This window comes from Andrena cerasifolii, chromosome 2 (genome assembly GCF_050908995.1).
Source record: "Andrena cerasifolii isolate SP2316 chromosome 2, iyAndCera1_principal, whole genome shotgun sequence".
In the NCBI taxonomy this organism is placed as follows: domain Eukaryota; kingdom Metazoa; phylum Arthropoda; class Insecta; order Hymenoptera; family Andrenidae; genus Andrena; species Andrena cerasifolii.
The window spans coordinates 18,995,882-19,011,348 of record NC_135119.1 but is presented as its reverse complement, the minus strand read 5'-3'; the positions used below and the strand labels follow the sequence as shown (position 1 = coordinate 19,011,348).

The 15,467-nt window shown below is 42.5% G+C and overlaps 1 protein-coding gene across 1 annotated transcript in view; it reads left to right on the top strand.

The window, feature by feature from the left end:
- The first annotated feature begins 1,749 nt into the window (after positions 1 to 1,749).
- Positions 1,750 to 15,467, top strand: part of Tok (tolloid-like protein 1 tolkin) — a 75,658-nt gene continuing 61,940 nt past the window's right edge. Inside the window, exon 1 of the mRNA XM_076830405.1 lies at positions 1,750 to 2,686. Coding sequence (XP_076686520.1) covers positions 2,497 to 2,686 — 190 coding nt within the window. The 5' untranslated portion in view covers positions 1,750 to 2,496. The remainder of the gene's footprint in view (positions 2,687 to 15,467) is intronic.

Sequence of the window (15,467 nt, the reverse complement as noted above, 5' to 3'; positions counted from 1 at the left end):
TCTGCACACGCTTTTTAAGTAGTCTCGTCTGCGAGTTACCTAAGAAACATCGTTCAAGATCGTCGAGGATAGCGGAGGATTAATTAATTACCAGGGTCACGTTTGAAAATTACAAGACCCACTTCTGTACTTATATTTCACGCATTGAGAACAAAAACGAGCTAGTAGCAATAGTGTATTCCAATAGGCTCTACTAATCGCAGAATAAAATACGAAAATTTTTTTTTTTCAACGTGGGTTAGTCCGTTTTTGCTCTCAATGCCTCATTTAGTCGAGGGAACCTGGAATATTGAAAATTGCTTCAACGATGCACCATTCAACTTGAAGCTTGTCACGTGCCTGTATCGAGGATATTTAGTAGTACGGGAGACCGCAGCTAGTTGATACGTTATTTTATTTTAAATTTTTTTCACTTTTATTTGAATTAATTACTTAATAACAAATATGCCAAAATATACTTTGATCCTTCCTCTGTAATATATTGTAAATGAAAATTTGGGGAAATACATACAAAATGAATGAAAAAATGTTATTCGGACCAAAGCAAAATGTATCAATTTACCACACTGCGGGGTTAGTTGATACGTTATTCTGTTTTCAATTTTCTTAATTTTTTATTTGAATTAATTACTTAATAACACATATGCCAAAATATTTTTTGGTCCTTCCTCTTTAATATATTATAAATCAAAAGTTGGGGAAATACATACAAAGTGAATGAAAAAATGTTATTTGGACGAAGGTAAAATATATCAATTTACCCCACTGCGGGGCTAGTTGATACGTTATTCTGTTTTCAATTTTCTTAATTTTTTATTTGAATTAATTACTTAATAACAGATATGCCAAAATATACTTTGATCCTTCCTCTTTAATATATACTAATCGAAAACTTGAGAAAATACATACAAAATGAATGAGAAAATGTTATTTGGACGATCAATTTATATGTATCAAAACTATTTACTTTTTCTCTATACGAACGAAAACAGTTAAAAAACGATTGTTAACATCAAGGTACACAGACGTACTCTGAACCGCAGTAAAGAACTGACCAACAAACTTCACATATCTCGCTGAAATGGAGCTACACATATACGGTGTCAAGATAATTCGTCTGCATCGACCTGCCCCTGTATCAACTAGTCCCGATCCCCCAATGCAGCTACCTGCTTCCTTCAACAATTTCATGGCACATCCTGCAAGTGCGTCGCAGCTATTCGAGTAAAAATTAATAATCTTTCCGAGGGCATGCAGCATTAAACGCACGTGTAACGGTACACCTGTTTTACAAGTGCTTCAGTTATATTAATCAACTAGAACACAGCTTGTACCCCTCTACGACTTCTTCAATCTTTCCACAAGCCTGACCCAGCCTTTATTTACAATTCAAACGCCCACGATTCGTGCAATTCCCCCGGGGTCATTCGACACCGCCCGAGTTCCCGTTCTGAGACAGAAATGTGCGATGACCAGTTTGATCGGGGATGGCCAGCTCGGCGGAGGAGCCGAGCGGCGTAAGTGTTTTTCGGGTGGCGAGGATTCTTTAGGGCTGGCTCGTGCCCGAGCGACGGAAGCTCGGTCAGTGTCTCGGCCACCCTCGTGCCGTGCAGGTTTGCGAGGGAGGAGACCGCTTGGTTCCCCCGGCATCCCCTCTAGATATACATACATATCCCCCTCCTCCTCTATCCCTCTCTCGACTTAATGCCAGTACGAGCGCGCGCTTTCGAACGACGCGTCGTGTCGGCCGCGAGGGACGATCAGTCTGTTCTCCACGTTCTCCACGCAAGGACGACCGCCGCCGGCAATCCGTCCTCTAATCTGTGACACGAACTTTGACCGTGCTCCCGCTGCCTTCCTCGCGATCTCCTCTTATCGTCGCCGGTGACGTACGCACCCGTGAAGTCGCCCGATCGCCGGCGAATCCGAACCTCAGTAGCGATTACGTTCCCGAAGCCGTCGCACGGATGGCACGCGGTCAGGCTCGCGGCTCCCTTCGATCGTAGATCATCTCGTCGCGCACCCTCCCCCGCAACCCTCGTCTCGCAGACCGCTGACCGTGAACGGGGTAAAGGCGCGAGGAATCGACGCGAGCCACTTTTTCATACCGCCCCTATCCGTCTGGTCGGGATCAATTTTTCTTTTTTTTTTTTTCGCTCCGACCAAGGACACCGCCTGTCCGATCGGCCCGGTTAAGGGGTCGCCCACGCCTGTAATCCAAGGATCTCGAACCCCCCCCCCCCCCCCTCCACCACCTGGTCCGGAGATGTGATCGGAGGCTTCTCCTCTCGCCGAGAAAGTCGCTCCCGCGTGGCGGTGTGGTGGTTCGCGTGTTCGCTAGTGGAACTTACCGTCCGTCGAAGGTGACCGAGCAGGGTGAATGAGGAATAGTGGCAAATGTATCGGTGCAGACGGTAGTACGGATCGGTCGCCGATGGCCCCGCTGGTATAGGGACACCAACTCGTTTGTCGTTTCCACGATCGACGATATTCGAGATGAGACTACTGTCGGTGATCACGGTCCTCTGCTTGGCGACCCGATACGCCGATTGCCGGGCGGTCGATGCCGATTTCAGGGAGAGCGTGTCCGCGAGGCACAGACGCAAGTTCACCGTCGAGGAGCTACTCAACGCTAAGTTCCCGCACGCCATCAGCGACGATCTAGACGCGGACGTCTGTAAGGCTGGTAAGCGAAGCAATTAAAAGTATCCTTGTTGAGTGAACCGCTGCGGATAGGGACGGCGGAACGTTGCTTCGAAATAGAAACATCGCGCTGCACTTCTCGTCCAGTTCGTTAGGAATGGTATTAAATTAGAGTTCGTGGAGAAAAACACATCAGGGCAGATTTGTTTTGAAGTCAGAATCGTTTCGCACGGCTCGGTGGAATTTATAATGTGAAAATTCACGACGAGACAAAAATATCGCGTCTCACGTGAGACTTTAATCTCACGCGACAATTATTTCATTATTTTATTATATTTTCAGTATTTCGTCATTGGTTTCGTGAAATTGGACCCTCAGTAGACAAGTTTCGCGATACTTGACTATTTCTATTCTTTAAGGTGCAAATCCACTATGAGACAAAAATACCGTGTCTTACGTGAGACTTTAATCTCACGAGACAATTATTTCATTATTTTATTATATTTTCAGTATTTTGTCTTTGGTTTCGTGAAACTGGACCCTCAGTAGACAAGTTTCGCGACACTTGACTATAATCCACGATGAGACAAAAATATCGTGTCTCACGTGAGACTTTAATCTACGTTATTATTATTATTATTCTCTTATTTTCATTATTTCCATTTTGTTGTCACTGAAATTTTTGCCTCGCGGTAGAAAATTCACATATAGGATTTTGTCGTGGATTTGCACCTTCACGTTTAGCTGTTGCTGAGATTTTTGTCTCGCGCAAAATCTCATCGTGGATTCGCGACCATAGAGAGTGTGAGGCGGCGATTAATCTGTTCAATGGAAGATGCTCTTCTCTTCCATTGGTATTCGTCGAATAATTGTTTAGCGAGTTGCTGATAAATTTGTGAAGTAATTGGTAGGGGGGGTCGAAACACTGGTACTTTGTATGTGGAATTATGTAAATTGTGGATCTGCGTTTCGCTATGGAAACGATAAATATGCGCGCGTTATCGGTGGAACAGTAGATAGCGAAGAAATTTTCCTGTTTTTCCACGAGTTTCGTAACGGTCGTTGCGAAAGGCGAACGACTGCCAAGACGCGATTATTTATTATACAAAGGAGTATCGTCCCGGTTGATACGAAATTTGCATGCCAATAGGAGATATCGTTCATTACAACAAAGCTCGGTCGACGTTCAAGCATACGTTATTAGGACATTCGTTCAACTACCAAGTGTTTCGAGTATGTTAAGAAAGAAGTGAATTGAGTCTAATACAGAACCAAAGTGGATGGCGATTTTCCTGGCGCGGGCTTCTTTAAAATTCTACTCCAATCGTTTCATTACTTTAAATAGTATTCAGCCTTAATTCGTGCAGTCTTAAATTGTATTAGCCCATTTCGTGCTAACAATGGCTCAAACTCGGTTCTATATCCAAAGAAATAGATAATTACTTCTATAACAGCGATATGGGCGATATGTTAGCCTTAGAAAACACTGATGATGATTCATATGAATATGCGACTACACAGTAGTTCAGGCAGTGCAGATAGCACAGAAACAGACAACTTAATTTAGTATGCAAGGGGTTAAGCATTGATTGGGGGACCATTGAAATTCTGAATTATTTAACTCTCCAGTGGTCACACGATATTTAACGTCGGAATTAGTCACTCGAGCGACAACAGTCGCCGACAGAAGTTCTCCCTCGCCCCCGTGCAAATATTATATTTCAGATCTTAATTTTAAAGATCGACGTGCCCGAGCCACCGTCATTATCGGACTCGGATGTCAAAGATACCATTCACGGCGAACAGTGGAGGGTCAATCGAACTAAGAGTCTCCGCAAACACGAAAGCTCTCTTTCCTTTGTCCGCGAATCGCCCAAAGCCCGCTCCGCTCGGTCGGGTTGGTCAAGCAACTCAAAGGCAAGTGGCCGTTTATTAGCGCGCATCGATTCCATTTCGAATGAAAAGCCGATGCGAGGCCGAAATAAGCCGGCATCTCGTCGCGCGAAACCGGGGTTATGCTTTCGATAGTTAACGAGACAAAGCTGGAGCAACAGAGGGCCGATCGAAGTTGATCAATCTAATAATAAGAGACAAACTCCGGACCCAGAGGCAGCCATTAGCAATCGTTGTAGGGTTTTGGTATCTAGTGCCCGATAATTTTCCCTCATCCCCGGAACTTGCACTGTTTATTCTCTTAACAGGGGGAGTTCGCTAAGCGACTCTTTGATGTAATCGAACTTAAAGTATAACTGTCGATAAGTACTCGTTTGCTATACCAACAATCATGCCTCTCCTTATTAATTATAATAATAGAGGTCCCACTGTAACCCTTGCAAAAGCGAGGGGCTCAGTGGAAAACAGGCATATGCCGCAATATTATAAATTTATACGAGAAACAAGTTCTAGGAAGAATAAGTTTGCGAGGGGTGGATACTGAATTTGTAATTATTATAACTGATAATTGAATCGGACGATAAATGGCAACTCATATCAATTATTCCTCACTCCAAAAGTCATGTTCTTTGACACCTTCCATTGCATCTCACCTTGAATAAGTGCAATAGCTGTACGAGTGGATATTATTATGTTCTATCTAAATTGTGTAACACATTTTTATTCAATCCAACGCTTCATTGATATGTTAAAGCTCTTGTCTCTCCACTTTCATCGCATCTCGATGATTGGAAAATTTTAATATGCTTCTGTCGAGGAAAGGGTACATGCCCCAGTGCCAGAAGTTGTTGGATTGGATGCTAGATTGCAGGAGCTACTTGACAGTGCAAAGAACGAAAAATTTATATAAACAGGGGGACAAAAGTATGTGGACTCATTTTAAAATCGTATAACTTGTTTAAAATTGGTTTAAATGACTTGAGATTTTTTTGGAAGTTAGAAGGATTGGTTTGCTAAGTGATGTGTTTCGTCGTTTTGAAAAAATGCAATTACTCGGAATAGCAATAAAAATAGTAAAGGTCGTTTTTCAACTTTTTTTGTGAGCCTATAACGAAAATTCATAAATCTTGTTTGTAGATTGAAGTAAGTTGTATACACTATACATGCCTAAAATTTCATAAAAATGGATTAACGTTGCTCTGAGCTATAAACGCTTAAAGATCGCAGAATACCTAAGGTGTTTATAGCTCAGAGCAACGTTAACCGATTTTGATGAAATTTTAGGCATATATATAACTTACTTCAATCTACAAACGGGATCTTTAAATTTTCATTAAAGGCTCACAAAAAATAAATAAAGAAAGAAAACTAATAAAGATTGCATTAATATTTTCAATCATCTTTCGAAAGAGTATAAAGTATTTCGTAAACTTATGTATAAATGATATACAGTAGCGGACGAAAGAAAGTTTGAAACATTTAAAATCGCATAACTTCTTTAGAATTGGTCCAAACAACATATTTTTAAAAAAAAAATCTATACATCTTTTATCAAAACGACGAAATACGTCACTTAGCAAACTAATCCTTCCAGCTTCTAAAAAAACTCAAGTATCGTTCGGACCAATTTTAAACAAGTGATACGATTTTAAAGTGTGTCCACATACTTTCGTCCCCCGCTGTAAACACGTGCCCCTTTTCCACTGACTTCAGTGCCCCGCAATTCAAATTCTACCCCTTCCAAGTTACGATCCCCATACCTCCACCTATCGTGCTCCAGAAAACAAATTAAATCCCACCAACACCTACCAGACAGAGCTCGGCAAAGAATTATTTGAAAAAAAACTTTGCGCGCGAAATTATTATTTCAAACAATTGTTCGCCCATCTCTGCTACCAGGCGACTCGCAAATACATTATTTCCAGTGATCTTTCCTACAAAACTGGCCAACCATTAGCGCCCCGATACATTGACAGTAACTCCGACAGCTATTGGGTGGCACATCTGAAACCAGATCCCTCTTCCCCAAATAGAAGAGCGCCCGTCCAGGTCGTGACCTTCCCCCGTGAGGCGTATCCGACGCTAAGGGTCCGGCATTACCGAAGAGCGGGGCGAGAGAGATCCTTTCATCCTCTTGGAGTGATTATCTCGGGCGTGCCTGGAGAGAACCGTCGGAGAGAGCTGAAACTGGAGCGAGCGGCGACGAGAGGAGAATGAAAAACGACGCGACGATCCTCTGCGTAGGGTGTAGGCATCGTAGGCGTTTGCTGGGAACGAACGTGGCGAAACGCTCGAGGACGTTAGAGCGGATCCCATCCGTCGAGCACCGCGCCCGTTCAGAGCGGATATCTAATCTCTATTTGCGGAGAGAACGGGAGTGGAAGATGCTGTTGCTGCTCCCCGGCATTATCTTATTGTCAGACGCGTTTGTCAAGCGTTCGGTTATCGGCTCCGTCGACACCATATGTATTTTCGCGGGACGCGTGTGCCGCAAGATTGCCCGCGAGAATAAGCTCGACACCAGGCCGATTTATTCACGAACAGGGGCGGCAACGTGTTCCATCGGCCGGTCCACAGTCTCCGCCGGCTCGGATCGAAAGCGCTCTGTTATCGGCGCCGCTGGAGTCTTCCACTCGAGGTTTCAGCTCTCCGAATTAAGCAACAGTCCGCAAAATACGAGGTGGATCACTCTACGTTTCGACTGGGGATTCATTTCGGCGATAATGGCAACAAAAGCAGATCGCGCGACTTCCTTGCTCCCCTTTCACGCCGAGGAATTTGCATCGACTCGCAACAGTTTTTCAGACGGGGATAAGAGAGTTATCAGTAGCGGAGCGTTCACGGGGACGACTGACCTATTCCCCGGTCTCGCAGTCGAGACGAAAGTAACGTTAGTCTTTTAAACGGTGAACCGACGTTCGCTGTATTCCACCGAAACGTGCCTCGACTTTTCGAATGTCCTGTATAAATCAGCGCAGTCGAAGGAAGGTAAACACTGACAAACATCGGCTGCAGCCGCGGTGGGAACGAAATGCACGGGACACGCGCGTCAAAAACTTGGTAGCTCGGCTGTGTTTGGAAAAATACGCCAACTTCGGCGAAGTGGGACGAAGTTCCCAGCGGGGGTGGAATCGATAAGTGTCTTGGGGGTAAACATCTGTTTTCCACTTGGCGCGGTTTCCACCCCGCCCTAAAATAGGCTCGCAGGATGATTCCTCGGCGAAGTTCAAGGTGGACGTTGTAATCGATCAATGGGGTCGTCGTTAGGTCGGTGGTCGGGGACAAAGAAAACGCAAATCGGCGGTGATAAAGCGCTAGGCGAATCGGCATCGATCATGCCCTTCGGTATGGCTAATTGCGGCTGGCCGGTGGCAGGGGGAGCAGACGATCTTTCCACTCCGTCATTTGCAAATTTGCTCGACGGAACGCGGACCGTGGAAGAGAGGTGGCTTTGAATTATCCTCTTTCACGGGAAGTTTCAGCAATTTAGATTAAGATCAAAAGCCGTCGGGGATAATGCCTTGAATACCTACCGGCGACGAGTCTTGTTGCGAACAACTCGTTACGTCTATCTTACGCTCGCTTTCTTCAGCGCCGCTTGGTAACAGCCACTCGATTTGATTCCACGGAGTCCTTGAAAGGGGATGTAATAAGCGCCGTGCGTTACGATGAGCCCGGAGGTCTTCTAGCTCCTTGTTCACGAGGTGGCTGGTGTCCTTTACGTGCCACGTTTCTTATACCGAAAAGGATACACACGCTAGCGGACAAAAAAAGTTACCACTCTTTCGATTTGTCCTATTCTTGTTATTTTTTTTTAGCACACATTTGGGGCTGTGGTATGTTTAATATGCATATCCTGATGGAGAATTTGAAGCTGTATAAAACACAGATAAAGTTGAATTTATTTAACTGACAAACTAAAGCGTTATGTGACATTGAAGCGGGTAACACAGTTTTGGAGCCGACAAAGAAGTTACAAGGGAAGATCCCGAACCCGAAAGTTCAAAGAATTCTGAAACTTTGTGGATATGTAGGGGATTTCCTCCTGATTACAACGCAATTTTTTTTTGCTGCTCAAATTCACTCGAAGGGGGTGAAATTAACCCCTTAAGATTCGGCTATTTTTCGATTTTATTTTCTAACTCGCAATCTGTAAGAGATAGAAAAGAAATTTCAAGACAAAAGTTGAAATTGTATGGAAAGAAAATATGGATTATGCTGTTTCATAATTATTAAAACATGCAGTTCAGATTTCACGTTGAACCACGAATTTTAGAAAACATTATTAACATTTTTGTTTATAACTCTTTTCTAATTGCTTAAACAATTGATAAAACTTTTACCATTTGCTAGATCTAATTAAAAGAAGTAACTTTTGTCTTGAAATTTCTTTTCTATATCTCACAGATTGCGAGTTAGAAAATAAAATCGAAAAATAGCCGAATCTTCAGGTGTTAATTTCACCCCCTTAGAGTGATTCTGGGCAGCAAAAAAAAAATCCGTGTAATCAGGAGGAAATTCCCTACATATCCACAAAGTTTCAGAATTCTTTGAATTTTCGGGTTCGGGATCTTCCCTTGTAAGTCCTAAAAGCAAAAGGCGTCCACATAAAATATTAGATTTCTTTATTAATATTCGAAAGTGGCGACTTTTTGTTGGCTTTAAAAGTGTTTTGTCCTGTTTAATGTTACGTAGAGTTTTTGTTTGTTAGTTAAATAAATTCAACTGCAACTGGATTTTATACAGCTTTTAATTCTCTTTCAGAAAACGTATATTAGGCATATACTGCAGTTTTGAGTTGATATTGAAAAGTAATAAAAGAAGGGTGGTTCGAAGAAGTGGTAACTTTTTTGTCCGCTACTGTAGGTGCGTACCTACTTATATCTTTTCGACGGGAGACGATTCTCCAGTTTTTCTTTCGACTGATACGAGAACGATAGAACATTGCATCGCAGATGCATCGGGATCGTGATAATTAAGTTTCCCGATCCGAGGAAGACTGCGATTTCATTAGCGAGTGAAGTAATTGATGATTACAAACACGATTTACTCCGCACGTTCCTTGTACGTGTAGTGTATAGGGGATGTAATAACCGTTGCATGGAAACAATCGCCGCTTCCCAGCGAGCGCGCCGAGCTTTCATTAATGGAATCTAAAATTTCACGAGCGCGCCCTCGCGGGGATGACTTTTCTCCGCCGTAGAAATTTCCCGCCGGCGCGGTGAATTTTTTCTTCTCGTCAAACTCCGCCGGGCCATTATGAACGCAATTATCGGGCACGACTTCTCCCTATCTCGATTTGCTGGAACTTCCATGAAATTACCACTCCGACGAGAAATGAAAGATTTTATTTCCCATATCGATCTTCCTGGAGGTCTTTTTTCCCCCACCCCCCCCCCCACGCCTCTCTTCATCTCTAGCTGCCCGTTGAACACGATTCCGCGCCATTCTCCTCGATTTTCCGTCCCCGTTCTCCTGTAATTGATTCTGAAAAAATAATTCCTACGCGGGAAGGAAAATTCTTAGGGAGTGTCAGTGGCCGTCGCTAGCGCCGACGGCGACGCCGCGTTATTATTCCTTCTCGGTCTATTTAAAAACTGTGAAACGAAATAATATAGTGCTTGCGTGACTACGGTAATCGGCGTGGCAAAGCCATAGGGAAATTATTGGGAGCAATTAGTTCCACTCATCGGGAGAAACTTGTACAAAGTTTTCTACTGCATGAATAGAAACTACTTAGGCAAGCTTGAAGCGCGCATGTGTACTGCTGGACACTATTCTTTGCCGCTCGGTCACGGGTAAAGTCCAACGAAATAATTCGTGTGAAGTAAATGGTGTTTTAAATTATTAAATATTAGTTAGAAGAAGATAGCGTATTGTTTCAAATTTAAGGATTAGTAAACAATCTTTATCGTCAAAAAATATGTCCCAATAAATTAGCTCTTCTTATATGTTTAACTTATAAGTTGTGTGTAAATTTCGTGTATTCAAATTGTTTTATCTGACTTATATACTTCTTTCATGATTTTTAAGAAAATTGTATATGCCTTTTTGTGGACATTTATTTGTCAATTAATGTATATATAATTTTATACTCGGAAAAAAATAGTGTCGAGCAGTGTACCAAGGAAATTTAAGGGGGAGCCCTATTTAGGACGCTTGGAATAAGGTGATTCTTGGGAATTTTTTTCTGAGAAACTGTTGAGCGAGTCTTTTCCAAACTTTCAGGGTATTTCAGTTCACATTCCAACAATAAAAATTAATTTTTTCGTTACAAAGTGTTCGGTAGAAATGGAGATATATGAACACGTTCGTTAGGACTCGCCCGCTGGAGTTGCGCGATTGTAATGGTGGCCCTAATTCTTCCCTGAAATAAAAAAAAACAAGGATTTTCTTATTTCTAGTACAATTACATTAAAAATTAACAATTACAGCTTTAATTTCAACTTTTAACAATTACAGTTAAAAGTTGGCAAATTGGTGGGACTTGAAAGAAAAGGTTACGATTCTGCTCCAAAATATTTCGTACTATTTATGAAAAACGACTTGTTCAATTCAATTTATTTATCCAAGTTATAGTTTCATCGACAATGTAATTATTCTAGAAATAAGAAAAACCTTGGTTTTTTTATTTCAGGGAAGAATTTTGGCCACCATTACAATCGCAAATTTGCAACTCCGGCGCGCGAGTCCTAACGAAAGTGTTCTTATATCTCCATTTCTACCGAACACTTTGTAACGAAAAAATTAATTTTTATTGTTTGAATGTGAACTAAAATACCCTGAAAGTTTGGAAAAGATCCGCTCAACAGTTTCTTAGAAAAAAATTCCCAAGTATCACCTTATTCCTAGCGTCTTAAATAGGACTTCCCCCTTAAGCGACTCTTAGTGGTTATTGTGGAAATCATGAGCAGGTATGCCATTGTAACGTTACGTGGAGTGCAATTATCACTTACTAACTAACATGATGTAATTAATTACACAGGAATTTTTCAGCACTTTTTCATCGCGTCGCTTTACAATTAAAATCGCCATTCGCTGCTCGCCAAGCATGCCTGTTACAAAATATACAACCAGAGTGCGTGCAGACTAAGCACCTTATTTAAAGATATCAACAGATTCTTCCTGAACTCGTTCAGTGGAAAGGAACTTGTGCAAATAGCAGGGAAACCCACTTCGTTGTCTCTGTAGTGATCCACCTAACTGAGTAGTGTATCTTCTTCGTGGAAACCTATCCAGTCAAAATGAATGATCTTCAACAGAACCAATCAGGGAAACAAACGTACTAGGTAGAGAAATTCTCTCTACAGATACAAACCTATTTAATCAGCATGTGCCAAATGAACTTTGCTTCAATCTTTAATCGAAACAAAACACATAAAAAGGGTACTTATCTTTTATCTCACAGTAACTCCTAAAGAATAATTTTTCTAGCTGGCCCAAACCTATTTAATCAATACGTAGAAAATTACTTTTCCTAGATCTTTAATCGAACCAAAACACATAAGAAAGATATCGTTTATCCTACAGTAACTCCCAAAGAATAACTTTTCCCAGTGGGCCACCCTCAGCCACTCAACTTTACACCTTTAAACTCCACCCCCCCGCATCGAGAGCCCCTATTTCAGTACGCCATACCGTCGCTAATAGATCAATTTTCACGCAGAAAGAAAAACAGTGGGCACGTACGTGTGCACATGCATATGTAGCAGGGAGCATCGCTGCAATCGCGTGTAATCCCGAATGAACAGCTGATAGCCCGGCGTACCGTAAAATCCTCTAAAACACGGGAAACCCTCGAAGTACAGCTTTCGATTCCACCTTTTGCTAGGTGTAACGAGAAGCCTGGAGCGGGTTGCTGTAAAAATCGATGCTGGTGCAATCTCGCATCGACATTCGTGTAACGAGTACGTTTGCATCGGAAGGGACCGACCTGGCGGCCCGAGCCAGCCAGGCGGCCGGGGGAAGGACCGTTCGCGGTGAAAAGTTTCGGTAACGACCGACTTCGGTTAACTCTCCCTTATCGGTGATCAGCGGGAGAGGGCGGAAAGAAACGCGAGATCTATCTGGAAAATCCTCGTGTCCGCGTAAGATCGAGCACGCCGCCTCGAAGATCGTCCCCGCTAACGAGCAAAAAGCACGAGGGTACCGTTCTGCGTGCTTTAGACCCGGCTCGATGAAAAGACTGACCGAGCGACCGCTCCAGCACCGCGCGAGCTCGCGTGCGCCATAATGCAACGCGGTGCACGCGATTGATGCACGCTCGAGGAACCTGCTTTTCTTGTCCCAATTTGCGCTAGGCCTCAGCCAGGCCGTCCGCTCGTTCTTCGATATTTCAGTCGCGTTTCCCTGCAACATTTCTTCCGTCCTCCCTCGAGATCTTGCCCTTCCTAACCCCGATCCATGGCTGCCTCTTGCTGGCTGCTAGATCTGGGTGCAGGGTCAACTAGGCTCCCTGGTACTCGGGCGGGATTAGAGCTAGGCTCCCACCACCCCTCGCCTTGATTCATCTCTTTTTTTCCGGCGAGAGTAATAAGGAATAAGGATTTTTTATTTTTCATGTTTCAATCACTTCTGGTGCTAGCTAATGGTTTGTAACTCACCCATTTTAAAAATTTAGGTAATAAATAATGTGTGAAAATTAAGTTAAAATGTGGGCTAACGTCTCCTAAAAAGATCCAAATATTTCACTGAAAATTTACCCGGGAAAACAAATTTTAAATTTACTTATTCTTTTAGGCCTGCAAAGTGGTGTAGGGTAAAGGCAGGTAATATGGAACGGCACGTAATATGGAACTTCATAAAATTTCGATAAAGAAATTACGAACTCTTCAGGCAATCGTGTATACTAGATCCCTAGACACAATAGACGATGATACTGACAACTGACAAGGGGAGGACACCATGTGGTAGACACCGTTTTTGATGAGCCTTGGCACGATGGATCTGTGTCGAAAATAAATAGGTGTCCGAGCGTTTCTGCCAATGGGCCTTAATAGAGATATTTACATGGAAATTATTAAAAATTTCATAGTGACGTGGGGTTTTAATGAGTAAACATCCCATACTACCCTGGCGCCTCCGGGGGATTCCCCTCTGAAGGAGTCCGGGTGCCTTTTGAAGATTACCCAAATTAAAAAAGTAATTTATACAAAAATGTATAAAGTTTTTTTTTAACGTGGAGACATCTTCAAAAGGCACCCCGACGCCTCCAGAAGGGAATCTCCCGCGGGCGCCAGGGTAGTGTGGGATTTTTACCCACTAAAACCCCACGGCCACTATGAAATTTGTAATAATTTACATGTAAATATCTATTTACTTATTTTCGATATAGATCCATCGTGCTAAGTCATCAAAATCAGCGTCTACCACATGGTGTCCTCCCCTTGTGAGCATCAGTCGGGCATGCATTATTGAAAGAGAAACGTTTATATTTTTCGTGGGGGTGTAAAAGTTTCTGAAAAGAGCATCAAACAGTTAAATATTGTAGTGAAGATATGTTACAAAGTATTATTTTCATATAATTTATCATTAAATAGGTGTGTTCTTGATTATACAACAATATTTTACCAATAAAGTTACTTTCTTCTTAGTATAATTCTTAATTTCTTGTCGGAACATGTGTGCACGTAATATGGAACATACCGAGTAACATAGATGAAGTTGACAATGACGATGACGACGATGATGCGGAATGCTTATTTTGCGATGGTAATTATAAAAATAACGACAATGAAAAGTAGACCCAATATATTCGCTGCTTTCAGTGGGCACACGAAGAATGTGGGGCTTCCGACGTATTATCCACGTACCCAACGTGTAGGAGGCTTAGAAAGCAGGAATAAATTAAAAAAAATTATGTATATTTTTTTACTTGCATCTTCTACTTAATAAATCTTCATTTTTAGTAAAAAAAAGTGAAGATTTTTCAGTTTTCTTTACAAATTTCCTAGGTGTTCCATATTAGGGCCCATTTTTTCGAACAGCCGATTTTCACTCTTTTCAGTTTTTTTACTATAATTGCAACACAATTGGATTTTTTACATTTGACTTTGTAAATATGATTATGCATTAGTCCTTCCGTCCCCTCGTGTCAGTTTTATTAAAAAAGAAAAACTAATTTCCCTACTTTTGACAAGCTTTTGAAATCAGATGTTCCATATTACCTGCCTTCACCCCACCCCAATATGATTTAAATGCGCGCTACCGTGCACTTATCGCAGCGCTTGACACAGGAATTCTTCTGCAATTATTCTTTCGCGCGTCCCGTTTCTTCGCCAGGGAAATAATTCTCGCTCTGTGGGGTGGATTCTTTTAAGTCGGGTCGGTTATGACGGTCATTACGGGATGAATTTTAATGCGTTCCAGTGGTCTCGGCGTCTCCTGTGACGGCTCGGCTGTTCCGCGAACTCCTCTGAAACGGATGGACGTATTTTTTTTTCTCTTTCTCCTTTCCCCTCCACCCCCCGTCGCCCATTCAATCGCCTCACTTTGTTTTTCGTTAAACTTTTATCTCCGCGAAACATGCGGTCAGGTTTTTTCAAGCCTCCCCGTACCACCGTTCCACCCTTGCGCCTCCGCCGTATTGTTTTCCCGTAAATTGACTGACTAGTGCATAATTCGCGCCCGCTGCAACGCACGCGAAGCGAAATAACAGGGAAATTACATTTTCGTTTTTACACCGCGTCCAATTCACCGTTAACCAGCTCCTCTTTGAATTGTTCAACGGGAGTGGAGTATTTCATCGAATATTTTTCCTATTGGCAATTTATAATGCGCCGTCACTTCCATTTAACGCGAAGTCAAGTATTTATATTTCTTTTTACAGTTGACTCACTGTTTTACTGCTTTCAAACGCGCGTGTAGTTTGTTACTTGATCGTCCCATTTCGTTGCAAATGGTTTCCCAGTTTGGGGGAGCGGATTAATTAT